This window comes from Cetorhinus maximus, chromosome 6 (assembly GCF_964194155.1).
Source record: "Cetorhinus maximus chromosome 6, sCetMax3.hap1.1, whole genome shotgun sequence".
Taxonomy (NCBI): domain Eukaryota; kingdom Metazoa; phylum Chordata; class Chondrichthyes; order Lamniformes; family Cetorhinidae; genus Cetorhinus; species Cetorhinus maximus.
This window is the reverse complement of record NC_135884.1, coordinates 12,379,311-12,402,938: the sequence shown is the minus strand read 5'-3', so window position 1 is coordinate 12,402,938 and position 23,628 is coordinate 12,379,311. Positions and strand designations below refer to the sequence as shown.

Genomic DNA, 23,628 nt, shown 5'->3' with positions numbered 1-23,628 from the left:
ATGTAAACCCACAGTGCTGTCAGGGAGGAGTTCCAGGATTTTGACCTAGTGGCTGTGACCGTGATTGTGATATTGTTCCAAGTCAGGGTGGTGAGTGACTTGGAGAGGTACTTGCAGATGATGGGTTTCCCAGGCGCCTGCTGCCCTTTTTCTTCTAGGTGGTACAGGCCACAGGTTTGGAAGGCGCTGTTGAAGGAGCCTCAGTGAATTGCTACTCGTAGAGGTTACACACCTCAGACACATTGCACCAGTAATAGAAGATGGTACATGGGCGCCGATCAAGCAGGCTGCTTTGTCCTAGATGGTATCAAGCTTCATGAGTGTTGTTAGAACTGCACTCATCCAGGTAAATGGAGAGTGTTTCATCTCACTCCTGACTTGAGCCTTGTAGATGGTGTAAGGTTTTGGTGGGTCTGAAGGTCAGTTATTCATCACAAAATACCCAGACCTGTGCAGACACCAACAGTACTTATATGACTGGTTCATTTAAGTTTCTGATCAATGCTGACCCCCAGGATGTTGATAGTGGAGGATTCAATGATGGTAATGCCGTTAAATGTCAAAGGAGGCAGTGAGATTTTCTCTTGTTGGAGACGGTCTTTGCCTGACTCTTGTGTACTGTTATTTACCACTTTTGGGTCCAACGTTAAATATTGCCTAGATCTTGCTGCACGCAGGCATGGACTGCTTCTTCACCTGAGGAGTTATGAATGGAACTAAACACTGTACAATCATCAGTGAACATCCCCAAGTCTGACTTTGTGTTGGAGGGAAGGACATTGATGAAGCAGCTGAAGATGGTTGAGCCTAGGATACTACCCTGACAAACTCGAGCAGCAGCGTCCTGGGGCTGAGATGATTGACCTCCAACAACCACAAACATCTTCCCTTGTGCCAATCAGTGGAGAGTTTTCCCCCTGATTCCCATTGACTTCAATTTTTCTAGGGCTCCTTGAAGCCGCACTAGTCAAATAGTGCTTTGATGTCACCTCACTTCTGGAATTTAGCTCCTTTTTTGAGGTTTGTTTCTCGGTCGAAAGGTGGTTTGAGTTGAGTGATCCTGGCAGAACCCAAATGGAGCATTGGTGAACAAATTGTAACCAAGTGTTTCTCTATGGCACTGTTGGCAATGATACCTTCCATCACTTTGCTGATAACTGAGTAGACTTTTAAGTAAGCTTACCATCACCTTCTCAAGGGAAATTAGAGATTGGCAATAAATGCTGCCCTTGCCAGTGATGTCCACCATCCAATGAATTTTTCAAAAATAGTCTGATTTGGCAACAATTGGCAGATTGGATTTGTCCTGCTTTTCATGGGCAGGATATACTTGGGCAATTTTCCAGTTCACCAGTCAGTGTTGTAACTGTACTGGAACAGCTTGGCTAGAGGTGCACCTGGTTTTGGAGCACAAATCTTCAGCACTGCCACTGAGATATTGGGCGGAATCGCCCGCTCCCATTGGCAGCAGGTGCTTGGCGGCGTGAGCTGACAATAGTTTACAATCGTCCACTCTGCCTGTCAATGGCGGGCCACATTTCCACGCATCAGGAATTTCATTGTAATACATCTGCATATCATTATAAGCCGATCTCACCGGAATCATCTCCCCATGCTGGATCATCAGAGCCCGTTGGCGTGATTGTACACTGATGTGTTTCACAACTGAACATAAGCGACGTGCGCCTGGCGAGCTGCACTTTGCTCGGCACTTCGAGGTTTGTTTGCCTATCTTGCTTCAGGCAGCACTCGCAGTCATCAGCGCCAGGCTTCACAGGCAGCACCACATCACTTTTAGGGGGATTCACGGGCAGGTCTCTACCTACCAGACCAGCCTAAGGCGGAGGTGGCTTTTCAATGGCTGCGGGGCTAGGGCTTGCTTGGGGAATGGGAAGAATTGGTCTCAGGCAAGGGAAGAGACTGCAGGGCTAGGGCATTACTGGGGAAGGGGGTAATCCCAGGGTGTGTGTGGGGACACATGTTGATTTGCGCAAGTGGCCTCAAGATGGTGAAGGCTGAGGAGGTGGTCTCCAGAGGAGATGAGGCCAGGTGGAGATGTGAGGGTGTGTGTGAGAGAGTGAGTGGTGATGTCCTTGAGCTGGCAGTGAATGAGATGCCAGTGAACGTGTGATGGCCTTGTGAGTGTGTGAGTTTAGAGTGATGAGATGGTTGCCTTACCCTGGCAGCATGAGATCATTCATCCTCTTTCTGGACTGGATGTCCAACCTCTTCTGTGCAGCTGATCACCACTGCCACCGCCTCCCAAGCTGGAGCAGTGAGAGTGATGGGCATCCTGTGGCCAGAGCGAGGGTAGAGGACATCGCGGTGGGCTCCAACAGTGTCCAGAAGGCATCCCAGGGATGGGTCACTGAATCTGGGGGGTGGAGGGGGGCTGCAGTCTTCTTGCCTTTCAGGGCCTTGTCTTTTTTGCAGCAGTCCTGGGCTGGAAGCACTGAGAGTGTGAGTGCATGGCTGAACTTTAAATATTGCTCCTGACATGAGGAAGCGGCCAGGTGACAGTGTGGCGGGCGAATCGGAGGACACTCGCCAGTGAAACAGCATGTTCCCCGGGAATGCATGATCAATGAGGCGGGATTGGGACGATACGGCGGGAAAACCCGCCATTGCCGCCAGCAGGTAAAACATCCGTTTTCCCCCCCTGCTACCACACTGGGATGATCTCCCCCTACAAAGGCCTACAACCTTTGCTGCATCAAGTACACTCAATCATTTCTTGACGTCAGGTGGAGTGAATTGAATAGGCTAAAGACTGACATCTGTAATGGTGGCAACCTCAGGAGGAGGCCAAGATGGGTCATCAACTCAGCACTTCTGGCTGAAAATGGTTGCAAATGCTTCAGCCCTTTCGTTAGCACAAATGTGCTGGGTCAGCCTTTATTGAGGCTGAGGATGTTCATGGAGCCTGCTCCATGTTTAACTGACCACCACCATTCATGACTGGATGTGACTGGACTGCAAAGCCTTGATCTGATCTTAAGAATGGGAGAAGAAGGAGCAGGAGTATGCCTCTCAAACCTGTGTTGCACTTCAAAAAAAATCATGGCTGATCTTCCACCTCAGCTGCACCATCCCACCTTTTCCCCATAACCCTTGATTTCCTTATTATCCAAAAATCTGGCAACCTCTGACTTGAATATATTCAGCAACTGAGCATCTGCTGATCTCTGAAGTAGAAAATTCCAAAGATCAACAGCCCACTGCATGTAGAAATTTCTCCCTATCTCAGTCATAAATATGCAACCTCTAATTCTGAGACTATGATGTCTAGTTCTACACTCCCCAACCAGGAGAATTATCACCAATCAAACCCTTTAAGGATTTTGTACTTTTCAATGAGATCGCCTCCCATTCTTCTAAACGCTGGGGAATGTAGGCCCAGTTTACTCAATCTGGAGGTCTTGTGGTGCAGTGGGTAGCTTCTCTGCTTCTGAACCATGAAGCTCTGGGTTCAATTCCCACCCCAGGGCTTGATGGTCATGGAAGGTGTGTCCACAATGTGGCCAAACAGGTTGAGCATCAATCTGCACATCCTTCCAACACATGCCAATGATAGGCAGTAAGAGCAGAGAGATTCCTGGTCAGTCATATGTTAGAAAGAATGTTGGAGCTGCCACCATCACCATCCATAGCTCCAGTCTACAACATGCATGTAAAAAAATGCATGTTGCCACAGCAACTCAGACTCCCTGAGTGAACTATAATACACCACCAATTACACAATTTCTCCTCAAAGGACAATCCCCTCATCCCAGGAACCAGTCTAGTAAACCTTCATTGCACTCTCTCTAAGGTAGCTATAATCCTCCCTTAAATAAGGAGACTAAACTGTGCTCAGTTCTCTGGGCGTGGTCTCATCAAGACATTATACAATTGAGGTAAAACTCCTTTGCACTACACTCTCAAAAAAACTAGCAAACACAATTTTCCTTTCATAAATTCGCATCAGCTTGGCCCAATCATATTAAGATTTTCTAAATGCCCTGTTCTAACGTCCCTATAATAGATAGCAGTTTGTCTGTGGGATCGCTTAGCTCTGTTTTTAGCATGCTGCTCCTGCTGTTTAACATGAATGTGGTCCTGTGCCGTAGCTCTACTAAGTTACCACCTTATTTTTCGGTATGTCTGGTGCTGCTCCTTTCATGCTCTCCTACACTCCTCATTGCACTAGGACTGATCTCCTGCCTTGATGGCAATAGTAGAATGAGGGATATCCCACGACATGCAGCCACAGGTGGTGGTAGAATATAATTCTGCTCCTCCTGATGGCCCACAGAGCTTCATGGACTCCCAATTTCGATCTGCTGGATCTGTTCTGAATCTATTCCATTTAGCAGTGATGATGTCACACAAAATGTTGGAGGGTGCCCTCAGTATGAAAACAGGACTTTGTCTCCACAGGGACTATACAGTAGTCACTCCTACCGATACAGTCATGGACAGACCCATCTGCAACAGGCAGGTTGGCAAGGATGAGGTCAAGTAGGCTTTTCCCTCTTGTTGGTTCTCGCAGCTCCTGAATCAGACCCTGTCTTGCAGCTATGCCCTTCGGGATTTGGTCAGCTCGGTCAGTAGTGGTGCCACCAAGCCACTCCTGGTGATGGGCATTGAAGCATTCACCTTGAGTCCTTCATTGTTTCTGAATCTAGTGCTTAGGTTGACGCCAGGTGGTTTTATCCTTATTCCAGTTTCTCGTAGCATTTTTTTTGATACAACTGAGTGGCTTGCTGGACCATTTCAAAGGGTAGGTAAGGGTCAACAACATTGCTCTGGTTGAGAAGTCAAAGATAATTCTGTCTGGGTAAGGATGGCATATTTCCTTCCCTGAAGGATATTAGTGAACCAGATGGATTTTTAACCACAGAACATTAGTTTCATGATCACTATTGCCCATATTTGCATTTTATTCCAGTTTGATTTAATTAATTGAATTTAAGTTCCCCAATTGCCACAGTGGGATTTGAACTCATGCCTCCAGATTAGTCCTGGCCTTTGGATTGCTAGTCCAGTAAAATGACCACTATGCTACTGAAATACTACTCAGGTCTTTGCAAGCTGCCCTCATAATTTAACCCTCCAAACCCCAGTGTCTTTCTGATGAATCTGCACTGCGTCATCTCCAAAGTCAACATATCCTTCCTGAGGTGCAGTGTCCAAAACTGAACACAGTACTCCAGATGGGATCTCAACGAGGCTTTATACAATTCTAAAGAGTGTTCAGAGTGGAAAGTTGCAGGAAAAACTGGGGGACCCAAAATATGACCCAGCCTTTTTAAGCAAATGCTGCCATTGTCAAATTCTAGATCAAAGGTCCCCTATTAACGCTCCTTATTTATTTCAGTGCCACAGGTCGAGAGGTGTTCGACTGGATCCTGGACCAAGGTTACTATTCGGAAAGGGACACCAGCAATGTAATCAGACAAGTATTAGAGGCTGTGGCCTACCTGCATTCCCTCAAGATTGTCCACAGAAATCTGAAGGTAACAGATGTTTAAATTAGCTGTTGCCTCGCACAGTACTTTACGAAATTGTACTTGAGGAAAGTTCAGTTAAGTGTTCTTCAGAAACGGGGGGGGACCATAAGTCAGGAGAGTCTCGACGCAAGTATAGCTTTAAGGAGGGTCTCAACATAAGTACCTCTTAGGAGAGTGTTACATGAGTACCCTTTAAGTAAAGTCTCCACACAAAAACCACTTTAAGGAGACTCTTAACTCAAGCACCCCTTAAAGACAAATGTTAATATCAGCTTTCTATGTGTAGATTTTTTTCAAATATTTTTATTTAAATAGTAGGTGTTGATGACGGAACAGTTGCCAATCCTGCAGTTATGTGGAGGTTAAATGACATCAGCGAAGATGTTTATCCAGAAAGTTTTAGCAAAATGATGTTATTTCAGCCATTTTGGGGCTCTTTTACCTCAGACCATGAGTTCTACCACTGCATATAGCTCTTCCCAGCCAAACTGACAATGACATCATCAGCACTCATGATTTAAACAAAAGCATTCAAAATATACCCTGATCAACAAACAGGAGCTCCATATGGGCTGCACAACAAGTGCTGTGACTAGTTCTTTAATCCGCACTCTGCTGCATAAACAGAAACTCCATATGTTTCGCACAGCGACAGTCACTGGTGCCTTAACCTTTGCCTTGCTGCACCAGAAACATGGTGCAGACCCGGGGTTGGATGGAGAGTGGCAGAGCTCATTTCTTGGATCTTTTAGCTTGCAAAATATGTGCTGGAAGTGCGATCTGATACAGCGAGGACAAAGGGGTGTCTGGGACCTTCGTGAACAGTCGTCTACTTTCTTTAATCAATGAGATTTAAAGGACAGGGAAAGAAATAGAGGAATGATGGAGAAGGAAATTGAGAGAGTTACAGTCAAATTAGATACAGAGAAATTAAGAAAGGGCAAGAAAGATTGGATTAAGAGAGATAAATAAAAAGTAAGAATTTTTTTTTAACACCTTTGACGGTTTAGAAACAATGACCCAGAACTCCCGTCTCCAGAATCGTCGGAGACTGGACATACCTCCCCAAGATGTGCTACTGGACCCTTCAGAAGTCCCAACACGCTGAATCCGTGGGAATTTCCCGGGAAGCTTGAACTTCCGATGGGCAATTCCGCTGCTCCCTGAGAGCGTCTGAAAAAGTCTCCAGCTCTGAATTAGAGTCAGAGGCTTCGGATGGTTCTGACTTACTTAACTGACTAGTTAACCAGGAAATGTTAGATCGAAAATCCTAGTCTAACTCCTGGGTAACCATACAACTAACTGCCCCCGCCGACTCACCACTCCAACCCCCAACAACCCCTCCGTCTCCCTGACTCCCCCACCAACCCGACCTGAGTAGTCTCCACCACCCGACTCCCCCACAACCCAACTCAATTGGCTCCCACCACCCAACTCCCCACTAGACCCCTGACTGCCCCCCTGATCCGCCAACCCCCCTCTGACCCAACCTGGCTAGCTCCAACCACCCAACTACCCCCACACACAACCCCACCATCTTTCCCCCTGACCTCTCACTGGCCAACCTGACCTGACCTCACCAACCTACCCACCTACGAACCTACCCAGCTACCACCCTACCCACCTACCACCCAACCCAGCTACCAACCTACCCACCTACCACCCTACCCACCTACCACCCTATCCACCTACCACCCTACCCCCTTATTTACTTACTTAATCCATCCTACCCACTTACATGCCCACACATTCACCAATTCACTCACCCGTACACTCATACACTCACTGACTAACACACTGAGAAGCTTTGGGACATTTAAGCCCTTACTTACCAGAATATGTGAGCTAGTGCTGTAATAAGTGGAGTGGCTTCTGCACAGAATCTCTCCACTGCTTCTTCCAAGGTTTCCCATGTTGAGTGTGTTCTTCAGGATCCTCCAGTGGAAGATTGGCCAGAAAAGCCAAAGGGAGATAAGTGGGCAGCTTTTTGTCTGATCAGAGCCAGAAACAGAGCATACGACCCTGATCGGAAGATTTGGGCCAATGTTCTACCTGCAGGAGTGAGACACCAAGGTTTCAGTTGTTGCTTTCCTGGGCTGGAGAGTTTGAATAATATTTTAAGAACGCTAATCTTGTCATTAAATGGGTCCTTCTGTCCATAAGTACCAGCCCTAACTTCCTGCAGCGAGTTTAATTTGTTTTAACAGTGTGCGCATGCAACAAATTTTTAACACGTGTGGGGAGGTGGATGGCAAGCTGTCATTCTGCAAGGCAAATGGCGCAGATTGTCCAGCAATTTATGGCCATTCACAAGTCGTGCGGCAACTCTTCCTCGCTACACTTTACCTAGTTGTTTACACACCAAAACCCAAGCTGGGTCAAAATCCTGGAGCTCCATTCCTAACAGCACTGTGGGTGTACCTACACCACATGGACTGCAGCGGTTCAAGAAGGCAGCTCACCACCACCTTCTCAAGGGCAACTAGCGATGGGCAATAAATGCTGGCCCAGCCAACGGAGCCCACATCCCGTGAATGAATTTTTAAAAACAATAACGTTGTGCGCCTTTAACTCGCTGCTATTTTCCAACAAATTCTGGGCCTCTGTAATTGCTGCCTCCAGGGTTTGCATTCAAATTGATATCTATTTCTTGCATTTCTGTGCTTTTGACTTCAAATTGGCAATCCGGCATTGGCTGTCAGCTCTTGCTGAAAGGGAAACTGCTGACGTGTGACAATCAGCGAATGCTAATAATAATTGTGTTCTTTCTCTCCGTCATTTCTTAATCTGTGTTTTTCTTTTCACTGCTCTGTCAGCTGGAGAACTTAGTTTACTTCAATCGTCTAAAAAACTCCAAGATTGTGATAAGCGATTTCCACCTGGCTAAGCTGGAGAACGGGCTGATCAAGGAGCCCTGCGGAACACCAGAGTATCTCGGTAAGGCTTCATGGATGCAAGCGTAAAAGATCTCCAGTGGTACATTGCATTAAACACCCAATAATATTCTTAGCACATTTCCCAAAAGGGAAGCAAAGGTTCATTTTCGAAGGCCCTCACTGCACCAGTTGGCCAACCTTTATTTACAGAAGTTGATGACAGCTCAGCCTTGTATCTACAAAGGATCTAAGGGGGTTAAATCTGACCTTGATACTTGCAAGAACCAGGCAATAATAAATTGTTTTACACCCAACCTGATTTACTTTTCCATTGATGTTGGGCAGATGTGAAAGGGGGCTGGTCCAGTCACTAACGTTCGTTTTGCGCTGCCTCTAAAGTTAAATTTCATACCTCTCTCGTATCTCCATGTGGACTCATTCCGACCCTTTGGCGTTGGGTATGTTTTTTTTAAGGGATCTCTTTCTATTTGGTGTCTGGGACACACAAAAAAAAACTCCACTTGTTTAAATTCATGACCTCGAAATTGTCTTTTCCTTATAACTTGGATCAAAATCTTAGAGCAGGTTATGGAAAATTCACACTCCCAGCAGAGAGCTCCAGGCATTGGGAGTTTATATCTGGGATTCAGGTGTGACTGTCAACAGGCCCCGTCTGACTTTCCTTTGATTTAAGTTAGTCCTGTGAGATGCACTGACCACTGAATCTGAGCTTCAAAGATGCACTCCCAGTATTTCAAGCTCTAAGATTGACCTAGTGGCTCTCATTGACCAGCAAGCCATTTCCCATTGACAGAAAGCAGTATTTACCCCTTCCCGAGGTGAATCTATAACGTCAACAAAACTACCAATCAGAATTTTAGTCCACTTCAGATGGATGCCCTTAAGCATAGGTATGTACTGTGAAAATGGATTACCTTTCTATTCCAAAGTCCTAATGGCTGCTGGTCAGAGGTTGGGGTGTGCAGGACCTTTCCTTCTTTTCCATCTCTGTCTCTCTATCGCTCCCTCGTTTTTAAAGTAATTGTCAGTCCAAGAAAGACCCAGACAGAAGGATTAGAAGAAGAGCACAAACATGTTACCCAATGGGCACTGGACTCTCAACCCAGAGGCAATGAACTCAGATACCACCAAAGGCACCGAGAGTCTATTCAATTGGGGGTAAGGAACATTTAAGCTACTGAATTGTTTTCAAAAACCCTTATGATTCACTAATGTCTTTCAGGAAAGAGAAGCTCCCACCCTTACCTAGCCTGACTTAAATGTTGCGATATGTGATGGAGTTTAGTTAGAGCAAATAGCGAGGAACTATCTCCAATAACTGACGGATCAATAAGCAAAGGGCAGGGTTTAATGTGATTGACTAAAGAACCATGAGGACGAACATTTTTTTACACAACAGATGGTTAGGATTTGGAATGCACTACCTGATACGGTGATGTAAACAGATTCATGAATGACCTGCATAAGGGAATTGGATAAATATGTGAAGGGGAAAAAGACTGCAGGGGTCTTGGGCAAGAGTCATGGGGTTGAATTTTACATGGCCCCAGTGGGCGTGTTATACACAGTCAGGGGGTAGGGATGTAAAATGGGGTCGGCCCCCATCCCACCACCTTACTGCCCACCCCCGAGCTCACCCCCTCACCCCCATAATACAGGGGGTCAGGCAGGCACCAAAACCCGGCAGTCCGCCTGCCATATTTAAATGAATAATTAAGGGTCAACTAGGCTTGTTATCAAGCCAATTGATCCTGATAATATGCTGCCCACACCATAGAATGCTTGGCGTGGGCAGCAGGGCAGGAGCAAGAAGCCTGAATTTTTAACTGAAATGTTTAAAGGGCAGGAAGGAAGGGGGTAACGCTAATCGAGGGCTGCCCTCTGCCGATCATGGGGCAGCCCCCTTAGGGTCAAACTCACCTTCCTTCCTACCCACTTTCTCTCTTAAACCCACCTCTCCCCACCGCCCCCCCACCAACCTGCCCCTCTCCCTAACCTACCCAAACCCTCCCGGCCCAATACCCAGACATACCTGCTCCAGGGATCCAGGGAGCCTTGATTTTCCTTTCTGCAGACCCACTGACAGTTTCCTGGCATTGCCGGGACAGAGGGTGTGAATTCTGCCTCAATGAGGAGTGGAAGTCCCACTCGGCCCTCATTAGTCCGCCCCGTAGCGCTTTTTGGCTTTATGGCGGGGGCGGAGGGGGGTCAGCATGGAACATATCAGCTCTATGTCAACGTTGTTTGCAGGGGGTGGGGGATGTCCCATCCGCTCTCACCCCCCGTATTATTCAGCCCATGTAATGGGCTCTCTACAGTGGATTGCGCTATAGAAGAGCCCACATAGGCTCGATAGAACGAATGGTCCCCTTCTGTGCTGTAATATTCTATGACTCAGAATAAGCAAGGATGGGAAATAAATGGCAGCATTGCTCACATCCTAAGAACAATTTTTTAAGACAAGAGCGATTATAATAAATGAGACACCCTAATCGCTATGTCAACTTTTTTTATCACTCTGCTCATTATATTGATGACAGACACCCAGCCCAGGAATACAAATAGCAGCATAATTATGAACAATCACCATTCAAGCCGCTGGAGTTGAATTGTTACACCCACTGTTTAACTTATGATGGTGAATTGTATAAAACACATGTTTTTAACATCACTGCTTTCTGTTTGCTGTGAGGTTGCTATTAATTGATTTTTTAAAAACAGGATCACAGGAAAAAGGGCATATTGCACAAGCTTTCTTTTTTCGGAGTAGATTACAGAAAAATTCCCAATTCGGTGTAGTGACTGAGATATCCTGGTTTACATGCCTCCCATTATTTTTAAATGTTTGCCTTGATGACAGGTGCTGGTGCAGTCAACTGCGTTTGACAGTGATCACAGGAATCTTAGTTTCTCATCTCTCTTCAGCCTTCATTCAAATATATAAGTGTGTTTGGTTTATTAACACAGCTAATACGCCATAGGGGGACTTTAAACCCCTTATTGGCAGGAGAAAAAGTGGGGGCCAGAGATTAAAATCATAAAAGGCTTGAATCTGACCTGAACTCATCATGCAAACACCTTCTTCTGGTTTAACCCGGGTGGTTTTTGCATTGGGGGGCAGGGGGGGAAGGGAGAGTAACCTGCTCTTGAGAGGAGGGTCAGTAAATTAAATATGTTAATGAGGCTGCACACCTCAGATATTTGGATTAGTCAACTGCAGACTGGGTTTCCCAGAGTTTGGGATACCCGGCAGCTAAAGGGAGACCAGGACTGCTGCATCCAACAGTTTTTCCAGCACTGCTTGTGGGCCAGGAGTTGCAGAATTGCTTCCCTCTCAGGCCCACTGAACCAATCTGCCATGGCTGCCCTTCCTCACCATGATCTACCGCCATCCATAATCTCCAGTTCAACAGGCGCCCAATGTCTCTCTCCCCATGATCCACTGACCTTCCCCCTGCCCAACCCACAGTCTCCAATCTGCTTCCATGGGTTTCTGTTCCCGTGATCTCTCTCTTCCCTGAAACCTGCCACTGACAATCACTTCTTCTCCCTTGCCGTAATCTCTCCCTTCCTCCTTTTCCGGTCTCCAGCTGCGGCCTTGTACTGCAGGCCTTGCTGCCCAACAGCCTGACAGCCTCTCAATCTGGCCCGGCTGTCAGGCGGGAAGCAGAGGAGAAAAAATTTACATTTTAAGTTTAAATTCAGCAGGAGCTCCTTCTCTGTGATTCCAGGTATCCTGGCCATTTGAAATCACCCCCACTGCCTGCCCCCAAAATATCAAGGCCTTTGTGTAGTGTGAATGAACTATTGTCTACTCTTCCCTCATAGCCCCGTACATTTATTCCCTTCAAGCATTCATCGAGCTCTCTTTTATTAAATATGCTTCCACCAGCCTTTCATGCAACCTATTGCAGATCACAAGAGTTCTCTGCACAATAAGAAAGAGTTTCCTCATGTTCCCTCCGGTTCTTCTGCCAATCATGTTAAATCAATTGCATCTGCCACTGGAAACAGTTTCTCCTTACTGTATCAAACCATTCATGATTTTGATGTGTAACTTGTTTTAAGAGTGTAACGCATTGTCCAGAAGGGGAAAAAAACCTGGAAATGACTGGTACTGGGTCCGAACTGGAGTTCCATTTTAAGGTATATAAGTCCAGTTCGGACCAGTGCGGTCATTTCCAGATTTTACTGGATTTTCCTTCTGGCGTACTGTAGCATTATTTTCGGAACCTTGTCAAGTCAAGTGAAGAACCCTGTATCTTGGGCACTAACAGAGAGTGTGGAGACAGTGCCAAAATTGCTCTATTTTACCATTGTCTGTTTCATGTATTTTTCCAGCTCCAGAAGTTGTTGGGCGACAGAAATATGGACGACCTGTTGATTGCTGGGCCATCGGAGTGATCATGTACATACTGTACGTACTGCTTCATTTGGGCTCGGGATTACAGGAGTGTTGAGGGACCTTTTTTAATGTTATGCTTACTTTTAGATATATGGAAACTGCCAGTCAATCAATATACGGCAAGAATTTAACTTTTAAAATGCCATTTTGTTTCCTGGTCATCTTCCGTCGTAGTTTGAACTTTTAATGGATCAAAACAATTTCATTTAGAAAACTTTCAACATGCCAACCTGAAAAAGGTAAATTGAGGGCGGTGTGGATGGAATGCTCCGACAGGAGAGGGGGTGGCTTGGTGTTAAACTGTGCCTGTGAGAATACATTGATTCATAGAAGGACATTAGACACATATTTAGGTAAATTTTAAAAGAACGGCAGAGATCATTCTCAGGGGCAAAAAACAGAGCTCATGACCAAAGGTTCTCCCATTCCCTAACTTAAATAAGAGACCATAGAGCACAAAATTTGGTGATGTGACATTTTATTTATTGGATGTGAGCATCGCTGGCTAGGACAGCATTTATTGCCCACCCCTTGTTCAGAGGGCATTTAAGAGTCAACCACATTGCTGTGGGTCTGGAGCCACATCAAGGCCAGTCAAGGTAAGAACAGCAGATTTCCTTCCCTAAAGGGCATTTGTGAACCAGATGGGTTTTTACAATAATTGAGGATCGTTTCATAGTCACCATTACTGAGATTTATTAACTGAATTCAAATTCCACCAGCTGCCACAGTTGGATTTGAATCCATATACCCAGAGCATTAGCCTGGGTTTCAAGTCCAGCAACATTACCACTACGCCATCATCACCCCTTGTACAGAAACATGTACATTCAAATAGGTTGTTCACAGATATTTGTGCAAGTACACACTATAGCAACCTGCATAAGATGTCAGTGCCCAAGGAACCATAGCCTGGTAAGGAGTTAACTTCTGCACAAGAGGAGTGAACAAATTTGGGGACTAGCAAAAAGAAGCATTCTTTAATTTGTGGCATACCACCCCATTAAAACCTTGATGAGAGAGGTCGGAGGCTAAAGTGAGAGATGTTCTTAAAATAAAGATGTTTCCTGATTCCTTATATTCAGCAGTACCAAAGATATGGGAGCAATATCCAAGACTCGGATGGTCTAGCCCTGGTCATTAACAATTGTCCCAACAAAGGAGATCAAGCCATGATGCTTCAATCATTTACCTGCAAAAGAGATGAAAGTTGCATTCATGGAAGGCATGCGAATTGAGGGAGGTCATTGAATGTAGTACAGCAATGTGGTTAATGGAGAAGCCAGTGTTATAAAATTGAGGGGTAGACAAGGACCTGGAAAATTCCAGACGTTGAGCTGTCAGCTACAGCACAGAAAGCGCCGTGGGGTGGGAGGAAAGGATGATGTCCTGGTTTTGGTGTGTTTCTTATCTGATCATGCGTTCCCTTTAGGAAATTATCAAACAGGAAAAGAAAATGGCATCTATTAAAACAGGGCTTATCATCAATGCAATTAACAAAGCAGATTGTTTGGAACATTCAAATTAGACAATCTCTTAGTAACAAATCAGCCACATTTTTTCATTGATTCCTATCTGGATGCTTAACAAAGCACTAGTTGACAGTTTATTCCAAAAGATGGCATCCATTGCATTAAGTGGCAGTCTGTTCCAAGTGAGTTGGCAATCGGTGCGCTAGCTCGAGATAGCAGCCTATTCCAACCAGTTTGATGTTCACTGCCTCAGGTGGCAGTTAACAGCTTTAAGTGTGAAGAACTTAGTCTTCAGATTTGCTTATTCACACTCAGCTATTGAAAGTCGAGCTGTTCCTGTAGCATTTCTTTTAACACAGTAATTTACTGATCTTCCATGAATTTGGCTCTCTCTAGTTAATTCTGGGAGGGAGTGCGAGTTTTGCAACAGACTCAATAGTTTGAAGCTGTGGTGCGACTCACGGGATGGTGCAGCGATGTCAAGTAACAAACTTTCTCTATTGACCAGGGAAAATGGTGCCAAAGCAGAGAGTGTGTAAGATTTGGAGCAGCATGATCAGATGAGAGCACAACCCATTCAGCCTGAAATCTAGACTGAATGCGGCACAGATTGATGGGATAAAGAGTCCTGCCCTCGCTCTCTTTCTGTCAATTCTGAGGGTCTGAAGTGAAATAAGGTCTGAGTAATCCCCATCCAGTTTCCTAGTGGGGAAGACGCCACATGACAGCCGTTAGTAAACTGAACGTCTTACTCAGGCAGTTCATAAGGGTGGCTCGTGTGGGAAGAAAACGTATCGCGTCAGGGTAGTTTTTCCTAGTCTGATGTTGAGCGTAACATTCATTGTTCATTGTGGTGTAGTAGAAGCATTCTCTGAAGCAAGATGACTGAAAAAGTGACACAGAAGTAAAATTACTAATTTTCTGTCATGAACGTTAATCCACCCAACATTCCCCGCCCACCCGCACCCACCCACCCACCCATGAATGCAGAGAGAATTGTAAACAATCTAAAACCTGTGGCTGTAAATGTAAGTTTGTGTGTTGAAGTGAGGGAGGATCTTTATTTCAAATCTCAATGCTGAGTTTCAGCCATAATGGAATAAATATACAAGTGGATTAAGCGGTATGGCTCCTGTTTCACCGCTTGATCTCACTAGCTGATCCCCTGATCTTACTCTGTGTACATCAGAGTGTGTCTTTCACCAAAATCCAGGTGCATAACAATGTTCTGTTAAAGCGACAAAGAACTTGCATTTATATAGTGCCTTTCGCATCCTTGGAATGTCCTGAAGTGCTTCACAACCAATTAATAACTTTTGAAGTACCATCACTGTCGTTATGTAGGAAACATGGCAGCCAGTTTGTGCACAGCAAGCTCCCACAAATAGCAATTAGATAAGCGATCAGATGACCTGCTTTTGAAGTGTTGGGTGCTGGATAATGTTGGTCAGGGCGTTGGAGAGAACTTCCCTGCTCTTCATTGAAGAATGCCATGGGATCTTTTACGTTCAAGCAAATGGAGCCTCAGTTTAAAATCCTGCCTGAAAGATGGCACTTGCAACCATGCAGCACTTCCTCGTTACTGCATTGAATTGTCAGCCGAGATAATGCGCTCAAGTCTTGGGGCGGAATTTTACAGCAGCCGGATTTTAAGTTTCCGCCGAAATCAATGGAGTTTAGAATGGCTTGCCACATTTTACGGCAACGGGACTTCACTTGAATTTTCTATTTGAATCTAGTTGGTGAACCCATAATCTTTGCTCTTTCAACCCTCAATTTTTGCCTCTCTCTATTCCCTCAGGTTATCAGGGAACCCACCTTTCTATGATGAAAACGATGATGAAGATTATGAAAACCATGACAAGAATTTATTCCGAAAAATCCTGGCAGGAGACTATGAATTTGATTCTCCATACTGGGATGATATTTCAGAAGCTGGTAAGCATTAAACCTGTGCTTTAGAACAAAGGGGCAGGGGCAGACCCTTCAGCCTCTTCAGGCTCCACTGTACCTCAACTCCATTTCCCTTCCTTAGCACCATATTCCTTGAAATCCTCGCCCTAACAAAAATCTTACTGATGTCAGTCTTGATAGCTCTGCTCGTTCCCCCATTGGCATCCATTGCCTGTTGATGGAGAGAACTCATGATTTCTGCCACCCTTTACATGCTTACTATTTTCAGCTCAGCAGACATGCTTTTCAAACCTCTTAGATAAATTAGATCCTCTCCCTCATCTTTAATTAAAGAAATAGCTCTCAGAATTGAAATGATCAAATGTAAAAAAAAAGGGACTTTGTGTTTTCAGGTTTCAATCAGTGATGACTGTGTCAAAAACGTTGGATTTGGTTGGTTCAAATGTCATAGAGAGAGAAAGATCTCACATTTCTATAGTGCCTTTCAAATCCCAAAGGTACCAAAGTCCTCAACAGCTAATGAACTACCTTCTGAAATGTAGTCACTGGTGTTACGCAGGTGAATATGACAACCTAGCTCACAGACGATAAGGTCCCACAACCAGGCAAATGTTCAGTTAATCTGATTCTGGTTGAGAATTATTGTAATGAGTTATGCTGGGAAGTGGCAACGAAGGACTACTCCTTGCCAAAAAGACCTTCACAATTCACACATATACGTGTGTTTTCTTTCATGTGTTGAAAAGCCCTTCATACCAAGTATATCATGATATCAGTGAGCAGGCAGTCAACATACCATGCCATGGACTGCCATTACAGGGAGTGGCTGCAGGAAGTGTGAATACCTACTTACTTAGAATCTAGAACTAGGGGTCACTGTTTGAAAACGAGGGGTCACTCATTTAAGACAGAGATGAGGGAGAATTTTTTTTTCTCTCAAAGGTTCGTGAGCATTTGGAACTTTCTTCCTCAAAAAGGCGGTGGAAGCAGAGTCTTTAAATATTTTTAAGATAGATTCTTGATTAGCAAGAGGGTGACAGGTTATCGGGGGGTAGGCAGGGATGTAGGGCCGAGGTTACAATCAGATCAGCTATGATCTTACTGAATGGCGTGGCAGGCTCGAAGGGCCGAGTGGCCATTCCTGCTCCTAATTCGTATGTTTCATATGATTATTGGAGAACAGGTTACCTACTCACTCAGTTTCCCAAGGAGCCAGTGGGGGAGGTGTGCGTTATTTCCAATCCATATTGTCTATTTTAAAAGAATCATCCAGAATAAAGCTATACACTGGATTAATTCTCCAATTTTGCCCATAAATTTCATTTTATGTGTATTTTTCTGTTGATATTAAGCTTATCATTTTCTTCTGTAAATCAGTATTTTGGTTCTGAACCCCAGTCAGGGTTGTCAACTTTAGCATAATTTCAAAGTTTTTTCAAAGACATTCAATCACCAAAATTTTGTTTCCAACCCCCTGAATTGGAAACTCTAAACGCTGAAGGAATGCTTTAGCCATCAGTTTTCTCATGGAACATCACTTTCCCACATGCCTAAGAAACCTGGACAATAAGTAAAGATCTGTGGAGGAAAATGGAGGCCTTTGAAATGAGGATGCCAAGACATATGTCAAAAATTCCATATCCAGACCATAAGACAGCTGAAGAGATGCTTGAAATAGCAAGAGCGAGAAACTTTAAAAGTGACATCCAGAAAAGAAAATGTCAATATTTTGACCATTTGATCAAAGCTGAAAAGCTACAGAGGCCTTTTCCAAAGGGCAAAGTGGAGGGCAGCAGAAAGAGGGGTCAACCTAGGCATAGTTGGATGACGGGCATCACAGAGCAGTTGCAGATGAGCTACAGTTAATGTTTGAGAATGGTGCAAGACAGACGAGCATAAACGTATACTTCTAGCTAGGTTAGGGCGATGGACTGGTAGCAGATCCAAAGAAGTTCCTGACCCATCTTTCCTCACCTGAAAAGAGGAAGGTCAAACACCTTGCAGTAATTCTCGAGACATTTTTCTTAAGCAGTAGAATTATTTTTCAAACACAATTGCCATCCTTCATGTTATTCATCTGAGATTCATTAACTCAACATAATTAATACTACAAATTGTCAATAAACTCCACATTAGTGAAACTAACCAGGAGCTATTTCATTAATTCTAATCTCCAGTGGCAGCCAAGAAGCCAAGACAAAGTGCTGTCTTCAAGAGGAGTGGGGTTTAAAGATAACGGATTATTGGACTGTAGTGCACAAACGTAATTAAGTCACCAGATCTGGCAGTATTTGTGGAGTGAGAAACAGAGTTAACATTTCAGGCCTGAGACCTTTCATCAGAACTGGGAAAAGTTAGAAATAAATGTAATAAGATTGGAGCAAGTGAAAGATGGGAAGAAGAACGGAAGGGAAAGTCTGTGATAGAGCGGAGGACAGGGCAAATTAAATGACGAAAGGTTTCATGGTGTGAGGCCAAAGGAGTGGCAATGGGACAAGTAAGGAAACAAAAGATAAGCCTAGAAGAGGTGTGAATGGGACGATCCTGAATGGCTGACATTTGAAAGCAAAGATAAAGGAAATGTGAGAGAAACGAGAGAGAGAAAAAACAAACTTGGGGGCAGAGGTTACAATGTAAAATTGTTGAACTCAATGTTTAATCTAGAAGTGCCCAATCGAAAGATGAGGTGCTGTTCCTTAAACTTGCACTGAGTTTCATTGGAACGCTGTAGCAAGCCGAGGACAGGAAGGTCAGAGTGGGAGCAAAAGGAAAATTTGATAAAATGACAGGCAACTGGAAACTCAGGATCCTGCCTGTGGACTGAGTGGAGGTTTTCTAAAAACAGTCATTCAATCTGCATTTGGTCTACCCAGTGTAGAGGAGACCACATCATGCGCAGAAAATAACAGGATATTAAGATGAAAAAAGCACAAGTAAATCATTATTTCACCTGGAAGGAATGTTTGCAGCCTTAGAATTGGAGAAGGGCAGATGTTCTGTCTACTGTGCTTGCATGGAAAGGTGCCATAGGAAATTGAGGGAGTGTTTGGGATGACTGAGTGAGGACCAGGGTATCACAGAGGCAATGGTCCCCTTGGAATGCTGAAAGGGGAAGGAAGGGGAAGATGTATTTGGTGATAGATTTATGCTGGGGGTGGGGAAAGTAGTGGCAGATAATCCATTGAATGCAGAGGCTGGTGGAGTAGAAAGAGAGAACGAGGAGAAGCCTACTGTGGTTCTGGGAGGGAGGGGAACGGGTGAGAGCAGAAGTGCGTGAATTTTTTTTTCTTTATTCTTTTCATGGGGTGTGGGCATCGCTGCCAAGGCCAGCATTTGTTGCCCATCCCTAATTTCCCTTCAACTGAACATTTCAGAGGGCAGTTAAGAGTCAGCCACATTGCTGTGGGGTTGGAGTCACATATACACCATATGAGGTATGGATGGCAGATTTCTTTCCCTAAAGGACCTTAGTGAATCAGATGGGTGTATACAACAATTGATGATAGTCATGGTCACAATTCCTGAGACTAGCTTTATATTCCAGATTTATTAATTGAGTTTAAATTCCACCAACTGCTGTGGTGGGATTTGAACCAATGTCCCCAGAGCACTAAGCTGGGCCTTTGGATTGCTATTCCAGTGACATTGCCACTACACCATTGTCTCCCCAAAATAGAAAGGACACCATTGAGAGTCCTGTCAATCATGGTGAGAGGGAATCCTGAGTTGAGGAAAAAGGGAAGTACATTCCCTTGAAAGGGAAAGGTAGGGCAAACAAATCCTGAGCTCCCTGGATGACAAAAGAGGTAGAAATTAAGATTAAGAAGAAAAGTATGCTCATGTTAGATGTCAAGCAGAAAATACAATTGAAATCCAGGTTGAATATAAAAGGTTCAGAGAGCAGGTGAAAAAGCAAATAAGAGAAGCAAAGAGGGAGTATGAAAAGAGACTGGCAGCTAACATAAAAGGGAATCCCAAAGTCTTCTATATTCATATAAATAGTAAAAGGGGGGATGTGGGGTGAAAGGAGGAGTAGAGCCAATTAGGGACCGAAAAGGAGGGTTTACACGTGGAGGCAAAGGGCATAGCTGAGATATTAAATAAATACTTTGCATCTGTCTTTATCAAGGAAGAAGATGCTATCCAGACCATGGTGAAAGAGGAGGTAATTCAGACACAGGAAAGGCTTGAAATTGATAAGGAGGTGATATTGGTTAGGTTGTCTGTACTTAAAGCTGATAAGACAACAGGACCAGATGAGATGCATCTAAGGATTCTGAGGGAAGTGAGAGTGGAAACTGCGGAAGCACTGGCCATAATTTTTCAGTCTTCCTTAGACCTAGGGGTGGTGACAGAGGACTGGATAATTGTAAACCTTACAACTTTGTTCAAGAAAGAGTGCAAAGATAAGCCCAGCAACTACAGGCCACTTAGTTTAATGTTGGCGGTGGGGAAACTTCTCGAAACAATAATTAAGGACAAAATTAATAGTCACATGGAGAAATGCAGGTCAATTAAGGAAAGCCAGCATGGATTCCTTAAGAGAAAATCATGCTTAACTAACTTGCGAAGAGGTAACAGAGAGGGTTGATGAGGGCAGTGCTGTTGATGTGGTGTACGTGGACTTCCAAAAGGCATTTGACACAGTACGGCACAACAGACTTGTGAACAAAGTTATAGTTCATGGAATAAAACTTGAAGTAGCAACAAGGATACAAAATTGGCTGAGTGACAGGAAACAGCGAGTAGTGGTTAATGGATGTTTTTTGGGCTGGAGGAAGGTCACCAGTAGAGTTCCCCAGGGGTCAGTGATGGGACCCTTGCTTTTCCTGATATATATTAATAACCTAGGCCTTGGTGTACAGTGCATAGTTTCAAAATTTGTGGATGATATGAAACTTGGTAGCATTGTGAACTGTGAGGAGGATAGTGTAGAACTTCAAAAGGACATGGACAAATTGGTGGAATGGGCAGACAAGTGGCAGATGAAGTTCAATGCGGAGAAATGTGAAATGATTCATTTTGGTACAAAGAACATGGAGAGATAACTTAAGATAAAGGTACAACTCTAAAGTGGGTGCAGGAGCAAAGGGACCTGGGTGTATATGTGCATAAGTTATTGAAGGTGATGGGATAGACTGAGAGAGTGGTTAATAAAGCATATGGTATCCTGGGCTTTATTAAAAGGAGCATAGAGTATAAGAGCAAGGAGGTTATGTTGAACTTGTACAGGACTCTGATTTGGCCTCAGCTGTAGTTTTGTGTCCAGTTCTGGGCACCGCACTTTAAGAAGGATGTGAAGGGACTGGGTAGCATGCAGAAAAGGTTCACAAGAATGGTTCTAAGGCTGAGGAACTTCAGGTATAAAGATAGATTGGAGAAGTTAGGACTGTTTTCCTTAAAGAGAAGGCTGAGAGGAGAATTGATAGAGATATTCAAAACCATGAGGGATCTGGACAGAGTAGATTTGGAGAAAACATTCCCACTCATGAAAGGATCGAGGACCATAGGGCAGACACTTAAAGTAATTTGCAAAAGAAGCAAAAGCGATATGGGAAAACTTCTTCACGCAGCGAGTGGTTAAGGTCTGGAATGCTCTGCCTGAGAGTGTGGTGGAAGCATTCAAAAGGGAATTAGACTGTTATTTGACAAGGATGAGTGTGTGGGGCTATGGGGAGAAGGCGGGAGAATGGTACTGAGTGAAGTGCTCATTCAGCGAACTGGTGCAGACACAATGGGCCAAATGGCCTCCTTCTGCACTGTAACAATTCTACATTTTCCTAAATACCAGAAAGTGTTAGTATGGGAGGTTGCATCATCTGTACAGATGGGACAGAGTTGGCAAGCTTGGAAAATGGGACAGAAAGCAGGGTATGAGGAAGTATAATCAAGGCAGCAGTGGTGGCCGGTGGGGAAGGGCAACTTTATTTTGACAAGTTCCATTATAAATGTGGAAGTTATAATGGAGGCAAGCTTCTCACAAAAGTTTAACAACAGGAAGTGAGGTTTTGCAATGTCCACTGATATTAAATTTTTAACATAAGCAAATATGTTGCATTTCTAACCAGCAAAAGATCTGGTGAGTCGCTTGATGGAGGTTGACCAGGACACAAGGATAACAGTTCAAGAAGCCATTAATCATGAATGGTAAGCCAGAATTGAGATTGGATAAACAAGAACAAAATACTGCAGATGCCGGAAATCTGAAATAAAAACAAAAAAAAATGCTGGAACTACTCAGAGTTAACACTTCAGGTCGGAATAACCTGATGAAAGGTCATTTCAACCTGAAACAATCACTGCTTCTCTCCCAAGATGCAGCCTGACCTGCAGAGTATTTTCACATTTTTTTGCTTTTAATTTAGATATGTCAAAATGTTTTAATTTATTTTTAAGAACTCTGACTTGAGCATCTTTGAAAAAAGTCATATATCTAAGTTTTTCATCTTGCACTTATCAAGACGTGCACAAGAATACCAAATGTAAAGAGAACAACAATTTATACTTCATAAGAAGAGAGTGCTGATTGATTGACAAGTGGACTCTGATTGGTAGAGGCATTGCCATGGAGAATGCACCAGTTAACTAATGGCTTCCAGTCAACTGCCAAGCCTGCGTGTGCTAAGGATTACACTGGCAACCAATTTAAGATTATCAGCCGGGCTCACAGCGTGGCTCACTTATGCATGCTAGAAACTGCATATATTAATACACAGAGCCCTGTTCTTTACAAACAGAAACAACACAATGTTTCAACTGAACAAAATAGGTGGCAACCATTCTCTGGTTCATTCCCCAGGGTCTTGACCAATCAGAGTTAACCTGCCTGGTTTGAATTTAAACAAAGCTTGGCAGTTAACTATCAGTCATGTGTTAACTGGTGCATTCTCTGTGGCAATGCTTCAACCAATCAGAGTCCATCTGCCAAACAATCAGCATTCTCTTCTCATGAAGTATATATTGTGGTCCCCTTTACATTTGGTATTCTTGCAAATGTCCTGATGAGTGCAAGACGAAAGGCTTTGACATGTGCCTTTTTTTCAGCGATACTCAAACTCTGACTTATTTTTCCTGTCCAGGATTTCTGGAAATGCGGCTTCAGACAAGAACATCAAGGATGGTGTCTGTGCTCAGATTGAGAAAAACTTTGCCAAAGCGAAATGGAAGGTACTTGAAGTAAATACCATTTTACTGCCTTTAACCATTTCTTACATGATCCCATCACAGTGGCAGATGTTTGTGTTTGTTGTCGGGTATGTTCTCATTTTATGCATTCAATCACCTTGACTTGTCCATCACTTTCTGATCCAGCAGGAGCAGAGAAGCACGATAGTGACTCAAACAATACCAGAAACCTGAACTGAACAATGATACCGGCCTCATAATATGATGGGCACAAGCTCCATGATGGCTTCATCTCATAATGTAATGCAGTACTGAAGGAGTGC

The 23,628-nt window shown here is 44.2% G+C and overlaps 1 protein-coding gene across 5 annotated transcripts in view; it reads left to right on the top strand.

Annotated features, from left to right (window-relative positions):
• The window catches only part of LOC144681540 (caM kinase-like vesicle-associated protein), a 151,702-nt gene that overhangs the window by 123,182 nt on the left and 4,892 nt on the right, over nt 1–23,628 (top strand). For 4 of the 5 annotated variants that reach the window (XM_078543195.1, XM_078543193.1, XM_078543196.1 and 1 more), the window contains 6 exons: nt 5,360–5,498; nt 8,309–8,429; nt 12,731–12,806; nt 16,068–16,204; nt 22,249–22,327; nt 23,260–23,356. In XM_078543195.1, coding sequence (XP_078399321.1) covers nt 5,360–5,498; nt 8,309–8,429; nt 12,731–12,806; nt 16,068–16,204; nt 22,249–22,327; nt 23,260–23,356 — 649 coding nt within the window. The remainder of the gene's footprint in view (nt 1–5,359; nt 5,499–8,308; nt 8,430–12,730; nt 12,807–16,067; nt 16,205–22,248; nt 22,328–23,259; nt 23,357–23,628) is intronic. The other variant, XM_078543194.1, reaches the window with a different exon arrangement.